This window comes from Odontesthes bonariensis, chromosome 15 (assembly GCF_027942865.1).
Source record: "Odontesthes bonariensis isolate fOdoBon6 chromosome 15, fOdoBon6.hap1, whole genome shotgun sequence".
In the NCBI taxonomy this organism is placed as follows: Eukaryota; Metazoa; Chordata; class Actinopteri; order Atheriniformes; family Atherinopsidae; genus Odontesthes; species Odontesthes bonariensis.
In genome coordinates, this window is record NC_134520.1 from 6,380,874 (window position 1) to 6,407,269 (window position 26,396).

General features: G+C 40.7%; 3 protein-coding genes across 4 annotated transcripts in view; all 3 read right to left on the bottom strand.

Annotated features, from left to right (window-relative positions):
• Nucleotides 1–9,774, bottom strand: part of crocc2 (ciliary rootlet coiled-coil, rootletin family member 2) — a 29,931-nt gene extending 20,157 nt beyond the window's left edge. Inside the window, exons 1-3 of the mRNA XM_075486222.1 lie at nt 9,718–9,774; nt 8,633–8,786; nt 8,390–8,505 (exon numbers count right to left, since the gene is read on the bottom strand). Of these exons, the coding sequence (XP_075342337.1) occupies nt 8,390–8,505; nt 8,633–8,786; nt 9,718–9,774 (327 nt within the window). The remainder of the gene's footprint in view (nt 1–8,389; nt 8,506–8,632; nt 8,787–9,717) is intronic.
• A 541-nt stretch (nt 9,775–10,315) lies between these two features.
• Nucleotides 10,316–15,873, bottom strand: klhl30 (kelch-like family member 30). Of its 2 annotated transcripts, none has more exons than XM_075484855.1 (8): nt 15,752–15,873; nt 14,479–15,328; nt 14,194–14,395; nt 13,638–13,724; nt 13,340–13,495; nt 12,892–13,080; nt 11,003–11,148; nt 10,316–10,873 (listed from the first exon to the last, which is right to left on the bottom strand). In XM_075484855.1, the coding sequence occupies exons 2-8, from the start codon at nt 15,250–15,252 to the stop codon at nt 10,625–10,627; spliced, it is 1,803 nt and encodes a 600-aa protein (XP_075340970.1). In that variant the 5' UTR covers nt 15,253–15,328; nt 15,752–15,873; the 3' UTR covers nt 10,316–10,624. The 2 variants fall into 2 exon arrangements, with proteins under 2 accessions (XP_075340970.1, XP_075340969.1); XM_075484854.1 differs by having other exon boundaries at nt 14,479–15,323; nt 15,743–15,873.
• Nucleotides 15,874–17,112: 1,239 nt separating this feature from the next.
• Nucleotides 17,113–26,396, bottom strand: part of espnla (espin like a) — a 46,970-nt gene continuing 37,686 nt past the window's right edge. Inside the window, exons 10-11 of the mRNA XM_075484856.1 lie at nt 18,151–19,109; nt 17,113–17,814 (exon numbers count right to left, since the gene is read on the bottom strand). Coding sequence (XP_075340971.1) covers nt 17,283–17,814; nt 18,151–19,109 — 1,491 coding nt within the window. The 3' untranslated portion in view covers nt 17,113–17,282. The remainder of the gene's footprint in view (nt 17,815–18,150; nt 19,110–26,396) is intronic.

Genomic DNA, 26,396 nt, shown 5'->3' on the forward strand with positions numbered 1-26,396 from the left:
ATATCTGCATCATAGAATTGTTGGTTAAAGGATATGCCAGTAACAAATTTTTTTTTTTGAGAACAAGCAAAGTTATTGAGGAAGCTTATACTGTAGATACATATTCATGCCCCCCCCCCCCCCCCCCAAAAAAAAAACAAAGCTTTCTTAGAATAAAACATGGACGACATGGTATGTGCACTGAATTGAATCAGTACCTTTCAAATTTATTGTCCAGTTAGTGTGTTCTTCATAGAAAAATCTGGAGAGGAGCAGTATTAGTGTTGAACAAAGGGATTTAAGTCGAGTATGCGTGTAAACTGGTGTTCATGCATGATTAGCTGTATCTGTCGCATGCATCTAAAAACAGATATACAAATGTCCTGGTCTTTCTCACAGCAGAATCTCAGATTGTCTCCCGTATCTGACAAATCCAAATGTCCTGTAACCTCTCAACCTCATATACACCCTAAACTCCATCTGCACCACCCACTCTCTATCCTGGTGCCAGACACCCTGTCCTCACTAATACAAACCACATGGCCCTAGAGCACTGCAACATGCTGCATGCCTCCAGCTGCCCTTACTGACTTCTCATGTAAAAAGAGAGGAAGAGAGCGAGAGAGAGGGAGCCCCCTCCCCTGCAACACACTCCAAACCACCATCCAAGCCCTTCAAATCAACCCTGCGACCCACTCGCTCCCTCCTCTTTTCTGTACCTCATCTCTTCTCTGGGTACTTAATCTCTTCAGCAGGCTCCAAGAGAGCCAAGACAATAGTCTCACTGTTCAACACTGGACCTAGTCACTTTACCACCATTATTAACACATTTTCAAATGCCCATTTCAGAAATTTATACTACAAACTACATTAACGGCCATCACGCACTTGGCTCTGGGCTTTTGGTGTTTTCCTCAGAGGACCAGGAGAGCACAAAAACTTCTTTGACTGCCCGTTGTTGAGGTGACAGCCACAGGGATTGAGAAGGGAGAACAACATGGGCGGAGTATTTGAAACACATAGAAACTGCAGCAGCTGTGTTTAAATGGAGTCCTGGAAACAGCTGTGTGGGGAGCATAAGTGATTATGCATCCTTTCAAGTATTTTGGCCCAACTATAGCAATAACACCGACTTGCTAACAAGCATGTACAAACCCCATTTCCAGAAATGTTAAAAGGTTTCTAAAACGCAACAAAACTTAATTTATAATTTGTCAGTTTGTTTGAACCTTATTAAATTTATCAAATTATATATCATAATAATACATTATTTTAGTGTCTCCACTGATCAACTTTATTGCATTTGAAAACTTAAACAAATTTTAAATTTGACTCAACACAAATTGGGAGAGAGGAGTACAAGTAACGGGGTTCTGGAAGATTCTACAACAAGCAGATTGTGAGGTGAGGGTGTCAGGGTTGTATATAAAAGAAGCAACCACAAAAAGGCTCAGTTTTTCCAAGCAAGGATGGGAGGTGGCTCACTACTTTGTGCAAGTTAGAAAAAGTTAGTCAGTTAGAAAAAATATTTGTGAGTAAAAAGCATTTTCACTAATCACAGTCCATCGCACCTCCACTCTATCAAAAAATTTAACTTTAAATTTGCACGAGGAGAAAGCCATATATCAACTCTATGCAGAAATGCTCACATGTTCTCTGGGCACAAGCTTCTCTCAGATGGACAGAAAGAAACTGGGCATGTGCTCTGTGGGCAAGTGAGTCGATGTTTCTGCTATGGGGAAAAACAGACATTGGATTCTACATTACCAAAGATGAGAAAGAACATCCGGGCTGTTATCAGCAAAAGGTGCAAAAGCCAGTATTTGTGATGGTATGGGATGGACACGCCAGATCCCATGGAATGGGCAATTTGCATATGAGTGAAGTGGTACACTGGTGCAGAGGCAAATATTGGAATTTGATGTGAAATATTCTATCATCGAGAGAATGTCTTCTCCCGCCTTGACTGGCCTACCAGCAGCCCAGAACGGTGTTGTTTTAAAAGTATATGGAGCATTGTGAACAGAAGAATTGGACAACAATAATCACGGACTGTAGAGCAGCTGAAATTTTGGATTCAATAAGAATGGACACAGATTTCTGTTGCAAAATGTCAATGATTAGTATCCTCGGTTCGCAAGTGATTGAAAAGTGTTTTAGAAAACTTTTCTGGAAATGGGGTTTGCATTTTATGCATTCACCTGGAATATATCGGACACAGATATTACAATTGCACATCGACATTTGAAGCCATAAAAAAAGACTCAAAAACTCCATAAAATTAGAATCTACAAAACCTTGATAAAGAAGGAATATAAGAATCTATCATACTCGAGCTGCAATTTGTTGAACAGCCAACAGGATTCAGATAATGGATGCCTGTCACTTCAGATGTTGTTGCACTGACTGCTGTACCGAGACATTTTTTTCATGAATGGGGCCCTGTTATGTTTCAGCAAGAGCTGATGTGATGCAGACCTGCTTTTGGTTTTATATCACAGCAGTGATCAACATGCCTAATAAAGCCTCAACACTACATTTTAGTGAGTAATACTAAATGTGAACAAACTTTTGGCCTTCTGAAATAAAATCAACAGAAAAACTAAATTGCAGGAATATGCCAGACCACCTAGAACTGGAATGCATTGTTGACAATGTACAACGCACTTTAAAATGTCACCAGTCTTTTCCACATAAAGCAAATAAAGTTCAGCTCCACTAAGAGCTGTCACTGCTGTTGACTGCAGCCTCCCTTCCTTGCTGTGCACTCAGTGACCAGGTGTCCCTGGCAACTCCTAACTTGATGGTCCCCACCCTAACTTGATGTGTAGGGTTGTTTGCACTTTTTCATACATAGCTGCAGTGTGTGGGCTTCTTGCCAGAACCTCGCCCCAACTCCACACACCACAAAGATGACGCTTTTGTATGGTTTCTCCCATGTCAGCTGTAAAGCAGGAGGCCAGGGGCTGCTCTGGATTAGCTATGCTCTGTGCAGGAAACTCCCAAGTGGGCGCCCTAACAATCTGGTATGGAGACCCCCACTTTCACTTAACTCTCCAACACCACCATCTACTTCAGTGGTTTCATTCCATCACCAGCTCTCATCACCCTTGTCTCCATGTGAACTTGAACTCACTGTTCCTCACAACACACCCATCTAGTGGTGACTGAAAAGGCAAAAGAGAGAAGCAAATAATCTCAGTCTTCCATCTGCCCTAACTCAGGGGCTTACAGGGCTTAGTGGGGGCCTAGAAGTGTGCTTGCTGAACCCTCTGCTATTTATGATCTTCTTCAAAGCACAATCACTCTTGAGCAGCCTCCATGGCTCCTAAAAGTGAGTTAAGCCCACTCCCACTATAGCTTAACTCCTCTTTGAGGTCACCGAGTGCCATTCAGCAATAATGTTCAAAATGTAATATATACAGAAACAGCCTTTTCATGGCATCCTTTATGCCTCCATATGGGAGCTTTGGTTCCTTTTTCTTTTTTTATTCCCATGTATCTGTTTCTTGAGCGTAAGCCTTTTCGGGCTTCAAAAATGTGGTTTAAATTAGCATTTGATATTTTTTGATATTTATGATTTCTGCCACTCCTTGTATTGTCTCTTTTGATAAATATTTTAAACAACATCAAGGGATAATCCTGCTTTGATTCAACTGCCAACAAGCAACAAGAGAATCATTTTCAAGGCCCTTGTGAAGGCTTTGGTGTTTTGGCCAAAACTTGCTGCCTTGTTCATGTGGTAGATCAAAAAAATCCAATCCATTCAGTAACCAAGTTATGATTGCAATATTCTCTCATTGACCTAATGTCACAACAATTGGAGATCTGATAACTCACTAGTTTGTATAAACAATCAGACAGATTTTGTGGAAAGTCTTGTGGAAAGGATTTAAAAAGCTTCTTTTGAAACTGTTTATCACCTCTCCTATCAAAGAACAGTGGCATTGTGGATCCATACCTGGCTTTTGTATACATTTACAGGCAAATCCAGAAACTAGTCAACAGCCTCAGTTCTCTTTTTGTCTATCTCTTACTCCCTCAGAGCAACATCTGGCCATGAGTGCAAAGTCAAGACAGCATGTGAAGGGTTACAGCTGCAATCGTTTTCTCTGGCTTGGCCTGGGCCCAGAGGCTTAATAAAGGGAATTAATGGAGTGCACTATCTGTCAGATTCCTAAACACAGCTGGAGCGGATGTCCATCGCCCCCAAGCAGCCCAAAAACTTACTATCCTACTTGAACAACATACCCGTTCCCTCCTCCCCTCACATTACCCCCTGAGTGCTGACTCGGTAAAAGAGCCCCAGCTGATTGTGAAAGCTGTTTATGTATCATTGCTGACTGTAATTACACAATGTGGGATAACAAACAGGGAGAATGGAAGGGAGGAGGAGCAACTGCCGTGAGCATGTTAACATACAGTGAACTCTTTGGTCATGCTTCGGAACAGCTGCAGTAATGTCATACAAGGGATACAAATGATCTATGTAAATGTGTCAAACTAATATTAAATGCTGTTTATTCACAAGCACATGGTTTGTGCAGCAAATTCCATACAAAACCTCCAGGTACAGGCATCTACTGACTCAGTTCAAGACATCTTTTTGACATGTTAAAAGAACTGAAAAGTATACTTAATGATGATCTTTAAGGTCAGGTAACGTGAGAGGCCTAATGTAAAATTCTGAAAGCTTTACTGGAATATTTTCATCACAATTTCAGTACTCAGAAGGGCTTTTAAGCGTACTCTCTGCGGGGAAGGCAATTCACTTTTATTATTTTCACTTAGAGTTGCGAGTCAGACGTTTTGGCAAGGTTCCAGTCAAACTGCTGCCTAAATTAACGGGATAGAGCCAGCAGGAAAACAAGCTGGAAACAGAAGGAGTCACAGAGTAAAAGAAAACAAAAACATAGTTCCTAAACTCTGATTTTATCCTCTCCAACTATGTTTGACAGGGTTCCTATGAAGAGACTCAGGGGATTCAAGATTCCAGAGAGCACTGGGAAATGGCAGTTGGTGTCAGAAATCCTTCGGCAAGAGTTATCTTTATCCAGCTGACTGTCACACTGCAGTATTTTGCAGGCAGTCGATAAGTGTTCAAGCTGTAGAGTATGGACGTATGCATGAGAAAACACACACTGGCAAGGCTCCAAAAGCAACACAGAGGGTACGGAATTCACCCCAGTGCGTTCGTCAACCACTGTGTCACAAACTAGGCCAGGGTTCTTCCTGGTTCAGGAGCAATTTTCTGGGGTCACCAGAGATCACCAAGAGTGACTTAACAGGCACACAGAGGAACGCTTTCAGAGTCCAGGTGTGACCTCACCAGTATTGCGTTAAGAGTCTTCTGTCAGCTCAAAGACTAGAGAGAAGCAGGGGAAAAACTGGGGATTTGGGATAATATGTTGCTAAACGGTCACACATTTTGTGGTGGATTAGCTTCCGCTGACACAAATGCATTTCAGCAATGGGTAGATTTTAGAAAGAAAGCTTTTGTATGTCACTTTCATGTGTGGGATCAAGGAGCACATCTTTTTTCCAAATGAAAAAAAATGGAATAGATAAGCTTAATACAAAGACAAGATAGAAACTACATATAAATAATACAAATAAAAGTTCAGTAACTGTCTTATTACTTGTTGGGTTTGCAGGGAATTTCTTAATCCTCAACAACAGACTTCTGAGGGTCTTCTCATAAAGTTTGTCCACAACCGACTCCATTTTCACTAACTCTGCTGAAAGACTGCAATGCAACTGCTTCTGGAGTATCATTTGTATTTTTCCTTGTATTTTTACATTTTTTTAAATTTTTTTTTGCATTTTTCTTGTTTATTGGTTGTTGTCTGGCAAACCGTCTGGCAAACCGCAATAAAAAAAAACATGGTCACACTGCAATAGCCTAATCACAAAAGACATGTAGTATACTGGTCTAAAATAACTATGAGGGTTGTTTGGCCTCAGGAACTGCAGGGGGCATTCTCCATCTGTAAGTGTGCTACTTTCCATCACTATATGGGCACGGTCATATCGAGTCCCTGTGGAATTCTTTACAGCGACACACACACAGGGAAAACCTGTTCATGGAGCACTGCACTCAGACTGGACTTATTTTTGAAAGAATGTCAGAGTGTGGGAGAATGAATAATTTGCAAAATTTGAAGACCAATAAAACAAGTAAGCAGGTAAAAGTCTGAAATATATAGCTGATATCAAACAGTGGTGGATTTAAATGGACTGTATTTGTATAGTAATTTTCTAGTCAAGTTGACTTCTTTTTACATTACGAGCCACCTTCACATACCGGTACTCTCATAAAGCACTTCTTCTTTGTCCATAGGCTATTAGGCTACATTCACACACATTCAGACAACAATGGATGCATCAGAGGCAACGTAGGGTTCAGTGTCTTGACCAAGGACACTTAGATATGTGGTTTGGGGAAGTCATGGAATGAACGACTGACCTTTCGGATGTCTCTTTCTCCTGAGCATTTCTGATATTTGATGGTGACTATGCATCTTTGGGCGGCTCTGTCAAGTGGAATACACTGACATGGGCATCAAAATACAGTATACTGACAACTTAAACTGACCGTATATCCATCCATTCATCCATACCCGCTTAATCCAACTGTCGGGTCGCGGGGGGGCTGGAGCCTATCCCAGCGGTCATTGGGCGAGAGGCAGGCTACACCCTGGACAGGCCACCAGTCCATCACAAGGCCACACAGAGACAAACAACCACACACACGCTCACATTCACTCCTAGGGACAATTTAGAGACACAAATTAACCTAACATGCATGTTTTTGGACAGTGGGAGGAAGCCGGAGTACCCGGAGAGAACCCATGCAAGGCCCCAGCTGGGAATTGAACCTGAAACCCTCTTGCTGTGAGGCGACGGTGCTAATCACCACACCACCGTGCAGCCCACTGTCCATATATTTTCAGTAAAATAATTCCTTCAACAGTAAATGTTCAAGGTTTAAGCTTTGTGTCCACTTTAGATGACTGGCTTGTTAGCTTCATCTATTTGCCATAATTAAGGCAGCATATTTGGCTCTTAGACATTGACTTTCAAACTGCATTAACATCAAGCTGCTAAACATTCATGCTGTTTTTGTAGAGAAAATAGTGAAGATGACTGAAGCTTTCACTAAAAGAAACGAGTTATGACAGGAGTAACGAAACCTTGGACTTGTGACATGCAACTAGATCAATATTAGCAACTCTTTATGCTGTTTTTTTCTGTTTAGTGCCTTTTCACACATCTAAAAATACCAATAAAAATAAATATATATATATGTATGTATATGCTAAGCTATTCAAGTTCTATTTATAACCATGGTTTCAAAATAAATTCCAAATACAAAGCAAGCAGTGGGAGAACATTACATGAATACAGCAGAATGATGGCAGTGTTATTACAAATGGCTGCTTTGTACACCATGAAAAATTAGATTTTTCTTCAAATGTCTCGGGGGAGGAGACCGGGGTCCTTAACAATTTTTTTTACCGAAAACAGCCGTCGCTACAAGGAGGGGGGGAGGGGGGAGGGGGGGGGGGGGGGGGGGGCACACCATGGGGGGCAATGAAGGGCGATGCCGGTCCACGTGAGAACAGGGGAGCCTGAGTCTATCTGAGCAGACCACAAGGAAACTCTTCATGAAGCACCCTCCCCTCCCGTATATGTACGTACAAATGTGTACACGAACATGTATCCAGAAACATTCCCCACACACATGCACCAGAAAACACAAAAAGAATTGATCAAATATTTACATTTCCACATTCATTTATTCATGAGTCAGTTCTACTCTAATGCCCTCTTAATTTTCGCCAGAGTACATGCAAAGGTGTTTCAAATCTCCTTCCCTGTTTGTTTGTTCTGCCCCATAAGACTGTCCCGGCTGGAAAAAGTTGAGCTACGCTAATGTTTATTGTAAACTTACACCATTTTAAATGCATGGAGCATTATGCAGCTGATTCTTGATTGTGGCTGACCTTCTTCATCGAATATCAAACAAAAGTGCATACGTTCACCATTACTTCTAACGTGCTACAAATCCTGTAAGAGGTTCAAGCATTTTCTACGCAAAAGGTATTTATAAATGGTGACACATGTTAAGTATATACAATTATTCATGATGAAAAGACTATTTAAGACACATATCAACAATAACGTATTTGTTAGCAGTACTGTACTTAGAAAGGGGATGTCATCTGTGCCTCCACTTTGCTCTCTTAAATTATTATCATTTTTTGACATCTTAGTTTTATTTCTTGAAATTATAGAACAAGCACTGAGCTAGAGTAGCATAGGTACAAAAAATCCTTATAACACAAAAATAATGTTCCACAACTTGACCTTGGCTAAAGAATGCGTTGCTGCCCTGTGTCGCTCTTACCCTTTCTGTGAGACTGGTGTGTTTGACGAGTGATTGGTCACGGTCCATCTGGCTGGGAGACGGATGCTCCCTCAGGGCCCTGCTCTCCTCCACCTCGCTGACCTCAGAGCTTTCACCTGGGAGTAGGAAACGTGGAGAAGTGTGAATCTTAGCACCATTATGATAACTGACATCTTGCAAGGCAAAGTTATATTATATGGACTATATTTTTCTGTGTATTACAAGTAAAGCCATCTTCCCTACCAGCTGACTGTTCAGTCAAGTTGCGGGAGATGATCTGGCAATTGTAAGTGGAGATAGGCACAGGTGTGGCTCCGGATTCTTGTCCATCACCTTGAAGTGTTACACTCCTTTCTTCTGAGCTGCCATCGGAATGAAGCAGAGACTCTTCCAACTTCTACAATCACACAAACTTATCACTCAGCTTAGCACACCTCACTGAGGTTGGACAGCAGTGGTTTAAATGTCAAATCCTGTACTAAAGTCCTAAGACACAAGTTCAAAGAATCTTTCACAAGTGTTGCATTCCACATTTGACTTCAGAGGAAGATCAACTGTACTTGAATGATGTGAAAAAATACTTAATTTATCCCATAGGGAAGTATCATGAAAGTTAAGTTCATATTATACTACAATAAGTGCTGAAATGGGGGGAAAAAATCTAATTGATTTAGAAATATTTTACCTATTATCATTTTCACCTGAAATAATTTTATATATTTTACAAGCTAAATGTTAGTTAAATTGTTCACTTAGAAGTGCATTTTAAACATTTAGCCTACACCACGCTTAAGACAATCCAGACTATTTTCATGAGTCGTTCCACAATGGTGGAATGACCTACCAAAGCGCTACCAGAACAGGGGCGTCCCTGAATAACTTCAAGAAACTCTTGAAGACCTAGCTCTTCAGAGAGCATCTCCTATCCTAGCACTTACCCAGTACTTCCCTACCCCTTCTACTGCACTTAATCTTTCTGTACTTCCCTCTATGCCTGCACTCTATCGCTACACTCTCCCCCCGTCACCTCTGACAGAGTCTGACTAGTGGTTTCCTTCTATGTAGCTTATTGTTAGCTTTGATATTAGCTGTAATGTTATATATTTTTTCAATTGTAAGTCGCTTTGGATAAAAGCGTTAGATAAATGCATAAACATAAACGCAGGCTATCCAAGGACACTGCGCTGCGATAAATCGCTCAGCCGTGTTAATTTGATTGTTTGCACCTGTGTTTTTCCAACGAGTCAGTGTTTTCAGTTTAAAAATACTGCATAATATGAAGGACGCTGTATAAAACAGGAAAAAGTGGAGGAAAAGTGTTTACCAACCTGAATCACAGCCTCCAGTGTAGGTGAGTGTCCAGCTTGTTCCTTTTGACAACTCATTGCAAAACTGTCCCAGCTTTAACCACAATGTCCCAGCTCTGTAACAACTTTAAACGTTAATTAGCTTCGTTTGCTTTGAAGTAAGTTAGCTTTATGCTTGTTAATTCTCCGTTAGAAAGTTTACTGTAAGCTACCAAATTCTGTCATTACTTCGGTAAGGAAGGCATTAGAATAAAAGAGAAAGTCTTGTTAAAATATTTAAAGTCGAAACTTTAAGAGTAATTTTTTTAATTTCCCCCATTGGGGGATGAATAAAGTATTTTTCTATTCTATCCTATTCTATTCTATTCTATTCTAGTAAGGACTGCAGCCATGTTGAACTGTTCAAATCCCACTCAAGTTGCCATGGTGACCACGCGCTTACGGGCCGTTGTCACAGCAACAGAATGCTGGTCTTGGTGTTTCCATGGGAGAAGAGACGCCCCAAGCCAAACTATTGAATTCCAATGGGTTAAAGTTGATGCACTACAATTAAAGCGGAAACTTGTTGAAATAATTTACAACTAGTAGTCCATTTGTCAAAGTCGCTTTTATTCATATTTATTCATTTATAGCAACTAATAACAATAATTATCAAACCAGTTGTCCTGAAGCACTTTCTACAGATATTTAATGATTTGTAAGCACTAATAATAACACAAATGGAATTCAAATCTCAAACACATGATGGCACCCGATGAGCAGCCAAGTGGCCTAAAAAAAACATCTAAGAATACCTGAGGATCATGTAACACACTATTCTAAGGCATACTGACATCCTGGGATAAACATCCCATTTGCACTGTAACAACATATACGAGAGGGATGTCTTTGTGAACCTCAAGTTTAGTCCTGTCAGAACAGGATGCTATTATGTTGAATCTATTGGGGAAAACTCCGGCCACTGGGATGGCTCAAGGAAGATGGCAGAGACTCCGCTGTAGAACCAAAGCCTTGGAAGGAAGCATTCCACCTCCCACGTGTTGGATGCTCGGTTGTAAACTTCCACTTCCACTCCGTAGTCTCCCTCCATTCCTTTCCAATGGCCTCCAGTGACAAACAGCCTCCCATTCAGGGTTACAAGGCCACCATTCTCATGGAGCATGTGAAGAAGCTGGACCTGAGCCGTAATGGTTAAAATTAGATTAGTGCAAAAAAAGATTCTTGTACTCTATCGTTCAATTTCATTCCTACACTCAGCTGAGTTGTAGAGTTCTAGATCACTCATTTGTTTGCTGTCTAAGCCCACCTTCTGCCACATGTTTGCTTCTGGATCATATGAGTAGACCTTCTTTGTGTTGTCAGCCACCAGATATATAGTTCCATCCACACAAACAGAACGAGGAGAGGACAGATACTTTGGGATGAAGGGTGAACAAACGCTGATCCAGTTATCTATAAAAAAAATTTCAACACATATAAATTGTTAGACTTTATACAGCACTCCCACTAAATTACATAAGAAGAGAAGAGTCTGTACACTTGAAAAAATATATATAAACTGTAACAACGGTACATAATGAGGTTAATCACTTATGATAAACATACAACCAGTGTTGTGCATTCATTATAAAGAGCGTTATTGTATTTTCTGTGAATTTCGACATGAACAACGCAGTTTTTAACTGGCAAATGTAAAAGGAGCACAGCTCGTTATTGCTGTGCTTTAAGATGTTCTTATCTCCAGAAAATGTGCCTTGCTGACTTGTGCCTGCACCCTGCTCATGGGTGCTTCAGCAGGAGCCCCACACCTTTCAATGATTTCTGCACCAGTCAGGCATAAATGCCATATAAATAACTAATGGAGCTGCAGTAGGACAATTACAGACATACATAGTTATCTTGGTACAACTACGCAGCAACTCCCACAGCGCACAGCACCACAGAAATTGATAAAAAATGGGCATATCAAAGGACAGCTTTAAATCCCTCTTACAGAGGATAGCTGTAACTCAGGAAGTTGTAAACTGAAAGTCAGAGGAGAGCATCTGTAATGTAAGTTGAACTTTTGTTTTGGCCTCACCTCAAGTCAATTGGTTATCTTTGGGATTGTGAACTTAGTGCAGAATTTCAAATGCTGACTTCTGAACATGAATTAGTTCAGTTTTAATCTGTGTGAACAGAGCTTTGAACTAGTTCTTGTGACGTGCAGACCAGCCTAATTCTGAAAAAGTTTAGATGGTTTGATTTTTATTTTATTGCAGATGATATGAACCCAAGATATTTCAAGTTTTGTCTAATTTTCTTAATCTACCTTTTTTAATATACTTTATTTTTATCTCACGCCTGTAGCACATAAAACACATACTGGCACAGAAAAAGCATTTACCACTTTCTAATGTTACTATTCCTTCTCCCAACGCTTAAAAGAAGTTCTGGAATTGAAACTATCAAGAGTTTCGTGAATTAAGTTTTTTCATTCTTCGTGCAAACACTTCTTATGGTGTGCAACATTACAAGGCTATCATTGTTGCTTTTTTCATTTAATTTAGTTCATTTGGGGCAGGACTGCAGGCTGACTAGTCTAGTACCTGTACCCCCTTCTTCCTCACCCATGTCTATGTAATGCATGAAGAATATGGTTCTGAATGGTTCCCTTGAAAAATGGATTAATGTTCCTGGAAAAGATGACTTCATGAAGGCAACATTTTTTTCCTCTAAAATTGCATTGTACATTTTTGCATCAATGCTGCCATCAAAGAAGTGTAAAAGAGCTTTTTTTGTTTTTTTTTCTCATGTACTAGTACTAAATTGCCCTGTCCTAACTTTCTTGGAATGTGCTACAGTACTAAAAGACACAATTGAATAATTACTAATAATTTAAATTAAGTTTTAAGAGAGATAACATTTAATTTCTTGGGTTCAAATAGCCTGGACTTAATTAAATGTTCAAATCAATTTAAGCAAGCAAAACGAGCAGAAAATTTAAATTGGGGTATTATTCAAAAGAGTTTCAACAGAAACTGGAGTAGAGATGAATCCATCAATAAGACTGCAATCATTGTGGAAACATTACAATTTTTTAATTTTTAATTCTTATTGTAAAGCTGTTGCTAGTAAGATGTGAATAAAAGAAGTTACATTGGAGAGCTGGAGTTTTATCTTACAGCAGCAATATGGTTCTCAAAGCATTTTTACCTATAACAGGGTTGTAGCACTGCATGGTCAGTGCATTGTATTTCACTGCACATGATCCAATCACATAGAGCTTCCCATGACAGGCTGTGGCCGTGAAGTTGGTCACGTATTTTAAAGCAGGACATGTCAAAGCCCATGTGTTGTTGTAAGGGTCATAATGCTCAACCTCAACGTGGTCCATTGTTGTACCTAAAGGAAAAGAAAAATAATCACCAGTGATTAATGTTTAACAGGAGCAGTGTATATATATGTATATATATGTGTGTGTGTGTAAAGAATACTTTTAGCAATATTTCACCACAAGGGAGCCAATTCTTAAAAACTATCACCTTTTGGGGACAGGGATAATAAACTGAGGAGCAGATGAGCTCCCAGAATTTGTCAGTTTTTTTTTTTACTGTACTGCAGCTTTAAGGCACCACATGAAGCACAATATGTATTTTCTTACCTCCAATGACATAAATCTCCCCGTTAAGTGTTGCCGATGTGTGGTTAGTCCGAGGTCGGAGCATGGGTGCCACAGTAACCCATCTCCCTTCTCTTGTGATGTACTTCCAGGTCTCTGTAGTCGACCAGGTGTTGGTATTCGAACCTCGTGAGCCCCCTGTCACACAAATAAAAGCACTTAATCAAAATCTGACATTGTTTTGCATTCCTTGCAAGAGAAAGTAGAGAGAATCATTCGAAGATGCTTGGTTTTGATTGATATCACTAAAAGTTTCTGTTTTAGAATGTTTCATACTAACCTGTAACATAGACATCATTATTTAAGGACACCATGGAGTAACCCCACTTGTTGGGATTGGGAAAATTAGGGAGCTCATGCCACTGTTCTGCAGATGGAAAAGTGACGGAAGTTAATGATGAGAAGCACTCAGAGAGAGATAGGAAAACTAGATATAAAGATTTATAAATACAGTAATACAGTGTGTATGATGAAAAATATGCAAAGAACCAAAAATATTATTCAAGAAGATTTTAGTAACTAAGTCAGAGCTGGTTATTGGCTTTCATTCTTCAACAGTTAAGTGTAAAAAGGGATGTATCAATCTTTTCCTTACATACATGTTTGTAAAAACGTAACATGGGAACCTTCTGCCAGCATGCACAATAAATTTGAGGAACTGAGAAGATGATCCAATTTTGTCACACCCAGAACACATTTCTCCAAAGCTATTTTTCTATCAACACTACATTCAACAACCTATGATGTCTGCCAAATGGTTTAAGGAAGCCAGACAGATGGTTCCCAACAAACTTGGAAAAAAATCTTAATTTCTAATAGATGGAAGAATATCTTACTTGTATTTGTGTTGTAGAAGGCACAGTTCCGAGACAGTAGTCTCTGAAGTCTTGGGTCTCTGTCTTCGTCTTCTTCAGAATCATCTTCATCGTCCTCATCATCCAGTGAACGACCTCCCATCACAAACAGCACTTCTTGCAGGTTGGGCTGTGGACTCTGACAGTTAGGTCTGTCAGAATATTTTGGTGCCAAATCCATTTTCTAAAACGATAAAGGTTTAATAATGTTTTAGTAAAATCTACTGCGATCGAACACAGAAAAAAGACATGCATGAACTCGCCGACCTCTCTGTGTATTTTTTCAACAGCCTCCCTGCTGCTGGGAGAGGCTTGCACCAGATTGTCCTTCAGCAGAGTGTCAGCCAGGTAGCTGAGACTGAGCAGAGAGAGACGTGATAAGTTGAGGAGTTCAGGAAGGTGTTCGAGTCGAGACTCCTTTTGATCCTCAACCCATTTCAGAATGGCTTCAACACGAGTGCACACTGAACGGATTTGTAGTCCTTCATCAGACAAGCAGGCAACTAGCCTGTCTTTTCCTAGTAATAGGAACTCCTCACCTTGTTGTACAGCCTCAAAATTCTCCAGGAGGAAGGCCCATGCTTTGGCCACCACCTCAGGGCATCCATGGATCTCCCCAAACTCCAGGATTCCCAGACAGTTGGTAGCATCGATCTGGTGCTGAAGGTATCGGCTGCACACAGCTCGCACTGTCTGAAACTGCAGCTTGCTGGAGGTGCAGATCAACCCCTCCACGTTGCTTTGGTTGATAGTCAGTTTGCCTGTGTAGACGAAGTCAAGTAAGCAACTGAGTATGTCAGGATCAACATCATGAAGCTCCACATGTGCAGCTATGCTCTCCACAAAGTCCCCCGAGAACATAGAGCGGAAGTACATGCTACAGAGGGCCAGCACTCCACGGTGACAAGGAAAATCCCTCCCACCCGCGCTCAGTGTTACATCAACAAGTTTGGGGTGAGAGCAGAGTGAACGCAAGCCTTCCAGGATGTTCTGGGGATGGGAGGACAGGCAGAAGTCCAGGTCATCCACATTGCGCACCATGATCAGCTTCAGTCCAAAATGTAAAAAGAAACTCTCCTGTCAGCAGGGATGGCCAACAACTGAGGTTATCACTTACCTAAAAGCACAGAAGAAAAACAAGAAGAGCTAAACACTTAAACACTAACCAGCCAATGTTTATTTGTTCAAAAAACATTTAAACTATTGGAATTTAGCAGTTCTTACTGAATATTTTATCTAGGAGAAACATTTACAGTCACTGTATCATACAGAGACATGAGCAGTCAAGAGAAATGGTTTGTAATTATCAAACAAACTTACTTATGTTACTTATCTTATTAGAAAAATATTCCTTATCATATCTAACGCATAAAGGATCTTTCAAATGTAACACTGTTATTAGAAGGACGGCAAAGTATTTTTGGCAAGTGATTGGTACGACGGTATGATTATTTCCTAAAGCTAACAGTGAAATTTCCTGTCATTATCGCAAAATTTAAGAAAGAATCAACAGCAAGAACAACATAAAAACCTTACCCACGTTTCACAGAATGAAAATGATGGCTCATCCTTCCAGTAAAAAAAAAAAAATCTGTAGCCGCAGCTTAGATCAGCATGGAGTGGGCAGCATGGCGAAAAGCTTCTGCCAAGTCATTGGGGTGGACTGCCTGTCGCGTACACAGCTATTCTTAGGTCTGACAGAGACGCTGTGCTGAAGTCAAATTCCAAACAAGTTTGAGACCCACAGCTGCTATCACAGGCACGTGTTTTGGATTGTCTAAACAGGCCAGGAAGCTTGTAAAGGAGATAAATGAAGCAGCACCAATAACTGGAAATGAACAACGGAATAACAATATGGCTATGATAAAAAAGTTTATTATTAAATGCAAAAACTGTATTGTCAGTGAGTTAAGGTATGTTAAGTTTGATATATTGTGTCTCTAAAATATCATTAAAACATCAAAGAAAATGTTACATCAAAGAAATTATATTTTAGAATGTGTCCATAGTAAATAATTTAAACCTGTGTAGTGATTTATCAGGTAATGTCAGAATTGGGTCTTTTTCTGTTAGACACTGGATTTTAAACTTTGTTGTGAACATTCAACATTAAATGCTTTCTCAGACAGAGTAAAACAAAAATGTTTTCTTTAAGAAGAGAAAACTGATATCTTTGATATCGGAGTTCAATTCCAAAAATATTAAAGGGGAACTGCAGTATTTTCAACATTAAGCCTCTTTTCTGAGTCGTCTGCAATGTTTTAGAACCCCCCTCACCGCTTTTTTGATGTTTACTGCTGTCTCCGGTATTTGCCTAATTTTGATTCTTCTCAACCTGCTTCAGAATGGCAAGTCATGCGCGTGTCCAAAAAGGTCCGTAAAAGCACAATAAACGTCCATTTTCAAAATAATCAACTCACCGGAGTGGTTACTGGTGTGCACTGGTAATCCATATTAAATTTCGTTGCGAAAAGTTGCTTCTGTCGTGTTTTATTTGGCAGCTCGTTCATGCTCGCACTATTTTCTTAGCGGTGGCGGAGTAATATCAACGAACATCCAGTACAAAATGTCAATGTCAATGTTTTGGACATGCGCATGACTTGCCATTCTGAAGCAGGTTGAGAAGAATCAAAATTAGGCAAATACCGGAGACAGCAGTAAACATCAAAAAAGCGGTGAGGGGGGTGCTAAAACATTGCAGACGACTCATAAAAGAGGTAAAAATACCGCAGTTCCCCTTTAAGTTATTACAACAGACACATTTGAACAAACTTTTACAAAAATTCATTAACAAACTCCAAATTTCTGAAATGTGTTGATATTTAATTTGTAAACATAATTAAACAAAAGAGTAAAAAAATTTTTAAAAAATTACAATTCAGATCAAATAATATCAGATGAAATAGGTCAAATAAACACAGCTAAGAGACTAGCTAAGCATTCGGTGCCAACTTCTGGACAACTGCTACACTAGAGACAGCTCATTTCATAAAGTTTTATGGTCTGACACCCAACCCCAATGTTATTCAATGACAAAGTGTACAAAAATATAAAAAAGATGACACAAGCAACTACTCAAAATAAAAAATCTCTGCCTCTTTCTCTTTCCAAAAAGCAAAACTACGGTCAATATATTGACAAATTTCCTCATTGCTGAAACTGGAAATATCAGTTCCGCCATATAGCATCCCCTCATCCGGCGTAGGTGTCTGTACTATGACTTTAGGGACCTGTCTGACCTCTGGAAGGCTGTGTTTCACCACTTCTGCAGTGTCTTCAGACTGAGTCACAGTGTTCCCAAAGAACTTAACTTTAATGTCCTCAAAACCATCCTTCCACTCACGGTTTCCAGCCTCAATGTCCTGTATGACAGCCTTATGAAAGTCTCTGACCACCTCCCAGGGGAACCTCCCCACACGGTCGAACACCTCGAAACACAGCAGATGTCTCATTTTGCGTTCATCTACTGGCAGATCCAACTCCAGGATGTGAAAGTAGCCCAACATGAAGAGATCCAGGGTCAGGCTGTCATACTCTACAGGCACCCCATCCAGACGAGGTAAGAACTGCTCTGGGGAGAAGAGGGCTTTCTGTCTGTGGAGCCTGTGCATGACACTACATGGTTAGAAATGGTTTATAAACACATGGCAGTAGTGCCAACTAAAGTACTGTAGGTGAAAGTCACTAAGGTTGGTCCGAATAGTTGCTAGATATGTAGCCGTTTGGAAAAAAAACAAAGGTTGCTAAAGGAGTCTGAAAAGCACTGAGTGAAAAAAATCTGAAGCAAAAGTGATTTTGATTTTAAATCATATTTTAGAATTCGAAAGCTGACTTTGCTTAAAATTAAACACTTTCTCAAAAGTTTTTACTCCTCCTCTATGTGCCACCTATTGTGATTATGTTGAAGACCAGTATTGATGGCAAGACATCCAGCCTTACCTGCGAATCTGTCTGGAAGGGACACTGGAGATCATTTTCCTCCAGTTTCCTAGCATCTTGTTGACGGCACTCCTCTGCTTGAAGAAATGTCCAAGGGAACTGTTCATCATCTTTGACTGGGCATTCACTGTACTGCCCGTATGAACAGAACCAGACTTGTCGCCCATGTCAGGGTTTCCATCGCTCATCTTCCTCTCCCCAGCATCTCTGCTCTTCAGAGTCACTGTGTAAGCAGATTTCTTCCAGTGGCCTAAAAACAGAACGACTATACGCTCCTTTCTAAGGCTGGTAGTTTCTTGAACATCTGCAACATTTTCATCATAATCAATGCCAGAGTCGCTGTTCTGGTCTGTTTCAGTGGCTGGCTTTAAAACTTTAAGCTTTTTGTCTGAAAATGCGGTATCAAGCGGTGTGGAAGGAGGCAACACGACAGCCTCCTCCGGCTGATCTGACAAAGATGAGTTCTGGGTCTCAAAGTTGGACTTCAGAGTCCTCACTGACACTCCAAATTGATGAATTTCATCTTCAATGCTCTCCCTCCGTACCCTGTTGGAAATCTGTCTGTCTGGAGCCTGAGAAAACACAGATATCAGTTCGGTGTTGGGCATCTTGCAGTAGGGCTGGTCGGTCAGGTTGGTCATGAGCAGAGACATGCTCTTCACGATGCCTGAGATCCGGCTGCACCACACAGGTAGGGGAACTTGACTTTTGAAGTTTCTGAACTGTGTGTTGACGGTTATGTTGACTATGGGGGCTGGCAGGATGTGCCTGAGCTCCTCAGCTAGACGAGCCAGCTCCAGCTCATAACCTGCACAGTTCCTCTGCATGGAGACATTGGCAATCTGCTGTTCCAGATAGATGAGGTCATCCTCAGTCAGCAGCTCACCAGAAGGCCCCAGGATGGCATTGTGGGCTTGGGAGTATCTCCAGCTGACTTTGGCATATCTGTTCCCATTTTCCTGTTTAAAAAAAAAAAAAAGAAATTTAAAAAAAAACAGCAGGCAGATAGATAAGCAGGAATTCATTTTAAAGTCCGTCAAACATTTCAAATGTTTTTGGCATGTGAGGAAAAGAGTAATAATACAGTAAAACTGCAACCCAGCCCTTATCCAAACCTAAAAAAAAAATCGACTCTCAGTGTGTTATGTGTGAATGATTTGGTATGAGCAATTAAACGTCAATGGTGACTTAAAATTTTCTGCAATGCAGATTTAGAATAGCATTACAAAGTAAGACCACAATATGTGCTTTTCTCATTATAGTCTGGTTTCGTTCATCAACTATTATTTTAAGAGAGGCTGTAGTACATAACAGCCAGAGAATATCTGACATTTTTGTTTGATCAACCATACAATTCATCGATTATCAAAATGTTGTATAGATCAACTTGCTGATCAATTTGAACTATTTTGTATTTAAAAGCCAATTTCCTGGAAATATTCCAAAAACAGCTTAAATAGCTAAGAATATTTCCAAAAAAACTCAAATGCCTTTGCAGTTTGGAGACAATAAGAAGTTAAATTGACAAAGTGTTATTTGCTAAAAGTGCTGAGTGAAATAACATGGAGTGTGTTTGTTTAATTTTTGAACATCATATCAGCCTGAAACACAAACCTAAAATATTTGTGATGCTTCCGAAAGCACAATGTAAAAATGGAAATCAACCAGTAAGATTACTGGTCAGTAATGTGCTGACTTATGGCATTGAGAGTGAACAGTTAACAGTGTTCCCTCATAACCCTGTCTTATCTGACCATTTTTTGATAACCTTTGAGTTTACATTACTTGACTATACAGTTTCTGAGAAGAAATTTACATATAGAAGGTGTCTATCAGAGGATGCTGTAACCAGATTTAAAGAATTAATTCCATTATCCTTTTCTTCACTGCCATGTGCAGATATGACAGAGGACGACTACCTAAACTTTACTCCAGCAACACTTGACTCTCTTGTTGACAGCACTATAGTTTCAATGCGTACAGCACTGGACAATGTTGCACCTCTGAAAAGGAAGGTAATCAGTTAGAAGAGGTTGGCTTCTTGGTATAATTCACAGCTGCGTGCTTTAAAGCAGGCTGCAAGAAAGCTGGAGAGACAGTGGCGTTCCTCTAATTTAGAAGAGTCTCAATTAATCTGGAAAGATAGTTTAATAACGTATAAGAAAGCCCTTCGTAAAGCTAGAACTGCTTATTATTCATCATTGATAGAAGAGAATAAGAACAATCCCAGGTTTCTTTTCAGCACTGTAGCCAGTCTGACTAAGAGTCCGAGCTCTGCTGAGCCAGGTATTCCTTTAACTCTCAGCAGTAATGATTTCATGAGCTTCTTTATCAATAAAATTGTTTCTATTAGAGAGAAGATTAATGGAATCCTTCCCACTATTGTCAGTGATGTATCATAAAGTACAGCAGCTTTAGAAGTATCTTTAGAACCTGATTTGTATTTAGACGGCTTCTGTCCAGTTGATCTCTCTGAACTAACAACAGCGATAGTCTCTTCTAAACCATCAACTTGTGTTTTAGACCCAATCCCAACCAGACTGTTCAAGGAGGTTTTCCCATTAATTGACACTTCCATATTGGATTTGATCAATCTGTCTTTGTTGACAGGATATGTACCTCAGACTTTTAAGGTTGCTGTAATTAAACCTTTACTTAAAAAACCTACTCTTGACTCAGAAGTGTTAGCTCATTATAGACCTATATCCAATCTCCCTTTTATGTCTAAAGTTCTTGAAAAAATAGTTGCAGCTCAGCTTTGTGATCATTTACACAGAAATAATCTGTTTGAAGAGTTTCAGTCAGGATTCAGAGTGCATCATAGCACAGAAACTGCACTGCTGAAAGTTACCAATGATCTCCTCTTAGCCTCTGATAGCGGACTTGTGTTTGTGCTTGTCCTGTTGGATCTCAGTGCTGCATTTGATACGGTCGATCACAGTATCTTATTAAAGAGACTTGAACATGTTATTGGGATTAAAGGAACTGCATTAGGGTGGTTTAAAGGGGAACTCCGGGGCATTTGAAGCGCATTTCCATTGCTAGAGGTTGTCAAATACTGATAGTAGGACACAGACAGGTGCAAATCTGCGCTCCCTGTGTGGAGATCGCGCTGTTCGCACAGCCTGTCATACGAGGCTAATACGTGGTGGCTAGGGGCAAGCGCTAACCCTTCCACATAAAACAACAACTTGCACACTGCAGAAACGTCACACCACTTTATAAACCATCCGACAATAAAGTCACAAGCCTTACCATCAAAACCATATGCATGGTTCTCACATTACTGGCATGGGGACGTTACAAAACAACTTTATAAACAGCATGTAACTCACCGGTTAGTTGTACGCTCGCGCATGTGAAAGCCCAAAAGAGTCAATGGACGATACTCCCATATACAAAACAATTATCTTCTCTAGAAAAACTGCGTTCAAGTATTTAAAACATTACAATAATATTACTGGGCATGTATTGTTGTAATGTTTTAAATACTTGAACGCAGTTTTTCTAGAGAAGATAATTGCTGCTGAGGGTGGCAGCACGTTGGAGTAGCTCTGTACCTCACATTAAGATTTTTCCTTTTTTTTCTAAATTTCATTCCTGTTATTTCTTGGAAGAAATTGCATTTTTTGGACAACTGTTCCTTCCTGCCTTGGATGCTGTGCAGCTGGATTAATTTTTCCCAATACTTTTGTATATTTTACTCTTTTGTCATGATGCATAACCATAGCAACAAGGTGGTTTACAACAGGGAGCAGCTGAATAACATTGGAAAAGCAGAAATAATTCGACAACTGAAGCCAGAAATCCCACTGGAATTGAAAAGGAGGCGTCGTGGATGCAGAGCAGGAGCAAAGAGGAGAGAAAGAAAGAAGAAGTTCAAACCATCTCTGCCATCCTGCATCATGGGAAATGTAAGATCGTTAGCTAACAAGTTGGATGAACTTTTAGCCTTGATAAGGACTCAGCAAGAATATCGGGAATGTAGCATTATGTGTTTTACTGAGACATGGCTACAGGATCATATACCCGACTCCAGCGTCTCTCTGCCGGGCTTCCTGACTGTACGAGCAGATCGAGATATAAAGAGTAGCAGGAAAAGGAAAGGGGGTGGATTGGCAGTGCTTGTCAACAACAGATGGTGTCACCCAGGACATGTTACTGTGAAGAGTCGTCTCTGCAGTCCTGACATTGAACTATTGGCAGTAAGTTTTCGTCCATATTATTTGCCAAGAGAGTTCACCAGTGTTGTTTTGGTGGCTGTTTACATTCCACCCTCAGCTGTTGCCGACACTGCATGTGATGTCATCAGTTCCGTTGTTGCTAAGATACAGACTCAACACCCCAATTCTTTTGTGGCAATATCTGGTGATTTTAATCATGCCTCACTCTCTGCTACACTGCCAACTTTTCAACAGTTTGTCAGCTGCTCTACCAGAGAAAACAAGACATTGGATTTGTTTTACACAAATGTCAAGGATTCATACATTTCCAAATCAAGACCTCCCCTGGGAAAATCAGATCACAACCTTGTTTTTCTCTGTTCAGCGTATAAACCCCTTGTCCAGAGACTACCTGTCACAAAAAGGACTGTTAGAAAGTGGTCAGAGGAAGCTGAAGAAGCCTTACAGGGTTGTTTTGATGCAACCGATTGGATTTCTCTTTGTAAGCCACATGGAGAGGACATTAATGCCATGACTGAGTGTGTGACTGACTATATAAACTTCTGTGTGGACAACACCATCCCCACCAGAACAGTGAGATGCTTCCCTAATAACAAACCCTGGATCACCAGTGAGCTAAAGGAACTATTGAACAGGAAAAAAAGAGCCTTTAGGGAGCGAGACAGGGAGTTACTGAGGAGTATACAGAAGCAGCTCAAAGTCAAGATCAGAGAGAGCAAGGAGGTGTATAGAAAGAAGCTTGAGAGTAAACTGCAGAGGAACAATATCAGAGATGTGTGGTCAGGAATGAAGAAGATCACAGGCCTCAAGCAGAGGGAGGATCGGATGGATGGAAGTCTGGACAGAGCAAATGAGCTGAACACATTCTTCAACAGGTTCAGTTCAGGAACAAGCTCACCATCCTCCCCTCCTGTTCCCAGCCAAAGAGACATCCCACCCTCCTCTGACCCACAGCTTTCCTGTAACATCTCCACCTCCACCTCAGTCATGGATTCTTCTGCTTCCACTAGTTTGTCATCAACCCAATCAGGAGATGCTGCTGTCCCCTTTGCCTCCCCCTCCCACTTTTCTGTTTCTAGAAGTCAGGTGAAGAGGCAGTTGGAAAGACTGAACCGGAACAAGGCTGCAGGTCCAGATGGTGTCAGCCCCCGAGTCCTGAAGGCCTGTGCAGAGCAGCTCTGTGGGATTCTGCAACACCTTTTCAACCTTAGCTTGACCCAAGAGAAGGTACCACTGTTGTGGAAGACATCCTGTCTGGTTCCGGTACCAAAGAAAACCCACCCTTCAGATATCAATGACTACAGACCTGTTGCCCTGACATCCCACATCATGAAGGTCCTGGAGAGACTCCTGTTGACCCACCTGTGTAAGCAAACCAGCACATATCAGGACCCCCTGCAGTTTGCTTATCGCCATGGAGTTGGAGTTGAAGACGCTATCATACACCTGCTTCAACAAACCCACTGTCATCTGGACAAAGCAGGCAGCACTGTGAGGATCATGTTCTTTGATTTCTCCAGTGCATTTAACACAATCCAGCCTGATCTGCTTAGTCTGAAACTCCAGAAGACTCAGGTGGAGGCCTCAACAATCACCTGGATTAATGACTACCTGACAAACAGACCACAGTTTGTCAGACTGAAGAATTGTGTGTCTAACCAGGTGATCAGCAGCACAGGAGCACCACAAGGGACTGTACTCTCACCATTCCTTTTCACTCTGTACACTTCAGACTTCCAGTACAAGTCAGACTCCTGTCATCTACAGAAATATTCAGATGACTCTGCAGTGGTCGGGTGTATCAGAGATGGACAAGAAGCTGAGTACAGAGAGCTGGTGGACCGCTTTGTGGCATGGTGTGGGAACAATCATCTCATCTTGAATGTTAACAAAACAAAGGAGATGATTGTAGATTTCAGGAGAAACAAGGTCAGATCAAACCCTGTTTCCATCATGGGAGAAGAAGTGGAGGTGGTTGAGGAATATAAATACCTTGGTGTTCATGTGGACAACAGACTGGACTGGAGACACAACAGTGAAGCAATCTACAAGAAAGGACAGAGCAGACTGTACTTCTTGAGGAAGCTAAGGTCCTTCAAGGTTTGCAACAAGATGTTGCAGATCTTCTACAAGTCTGTTGTTGAGAGCGTCATTTCCTCTTGTGTCATCTGTTGGGGCAGCAGCATCAGAACCAGGGACCTAAAAAGACTCAACAACCTGATAAGGAAGGCTGGTTCTGTTCTGGGGACGACTGTGGAACCTCTGGAGACAATAATGCAAAGAAGGATTTTGCATAAAATCAAGAGAATTATGGACAACCCTGAACATCCTCTCCATGAGACTGTTATCGGAAAACAGAGTCTCTTCAGTCAAAGGCTTCTTCAGTTTGGATGCAAAACGGACCGCTACAGGAAATCTTTCCTGCCCACAGCCATCAGCATCTATAATAACTCTTTGATTTAATTGAGCTACATCAACATTTAATTTCCCTCTGGGATAAATAAAGTATTTTTGAATTGAATTGAATTGAATATTCTCTTAAAAGCCTTCAGTTGATCCAAAATGCTGCAGCCAGAGTTCTGATGAGAACTAACAGGAGAGATCATATTTCTCCAGTTTTAGCTTCTCTTCATTGGCTCCCTGTTAAATTCAGAATAGAATTTAAGATTCTTCTCCTTACATATAAAGCTCTTAATGACCGAGCTCCATCATATCTTAAAGATCTCATTGTAAGATATTTTCCTAACAGAGCACTTCGTTCCCAAACTGCAGGTTTACTTGAGGTTCCCAGAGTTTCTAAAAGTAGAATGGGAGGCAGAGCCTTCAGTTATCAGGCCCCTCTTTTGTGGAATAAGCTGCCAGTAAATGTCCGGGAAGCAGACACCCTTTCCACTTTTAAGACCAGGCTTAAAACTTTCCTTTTTGATAAAGCTTATAGTTAGGGATGGCTCAGGTGATCCTGAAACATCCCATAGTTAAGCTGCTATAGGCCTAGACTGCTGGGGGGCCTCATCTGTCACACCTTTCCTCACTTTACTCTCTTTATGTATATGTGACATTATTGTGGTCATTAACTCATGTTTCCCTGTTCCAACAGATATCCTTTGAATGGTGTTACAGTGCCGTGCCCCCCCCCCCCCCCCCCTCTCTTTCTGTCTTCTCAAACCCCAGCTGGTCGAGGCGGATGGCCACCCTTCCTGAGTCTGGTTCTTCCTGTTAAAAGGGAGTCGTTTCTCTCCACAGTCGCCTCAGGCACGCTCAGGACGGGAGATTGGACCGAAAAAGAAAAAGTTTCAGTGCAATCTGTTGGTTTCCTTAGCTTGAAATTGTTTTTGAATTGGCTCTATATGAACGAATTGGATAATTTTATGAATAATTATGATTACAATTAATTGAATTCCAATTGGCTTGAATTGGACTTGGCCTTGAGATGACATTTGTTGTATTTGGCGCTATATAAATAAAAATGAATTGAATTGAATTGAATTACAAGCAGCTTTTTCACTAATCACTTGCTGTAGAATTGTGTTGCTTGAACATAGAGAGACTACTTTGAAACTGTTTCCAACTGTTTCTCTACTTATGATACCAAAGGACTTTCTTGGAAATATGATTTTAATTTCCATCTCCAGTGGTCTGTGAATCCTTAAGAACTTACAATATTTCTACATTACTCAAACTCAAAGTGGATAACGAGAAGCCAATTTAACAAAAGAGACGGATTTAAGAAACATCATAATTATTTCTTTAGTTATTGACAGCATTATCCAATATTATACGTGTTAGTGGTAAAACAACATAAACCTTTGCCTTCAGTATCTGGCGCCTGGTACAGCAATAATCAAGAACATTTCTGTTAACTGTTGATCACTTCTGCACATAAGCTTGGAGGGATTTCAGCCCCATTTCATTCCCATTTTCCTCTTTGTACAGAGCAGCTTCAATGCTGAGATGGTAGTGGTTTCCTCTCCAGAACTACTCGATTCAGGTCCTTCCACAACATTTATATTAGATTAAGGTTGTTGACTTGATGCATGACCCCCTTTCTTTTGATATTCAGTT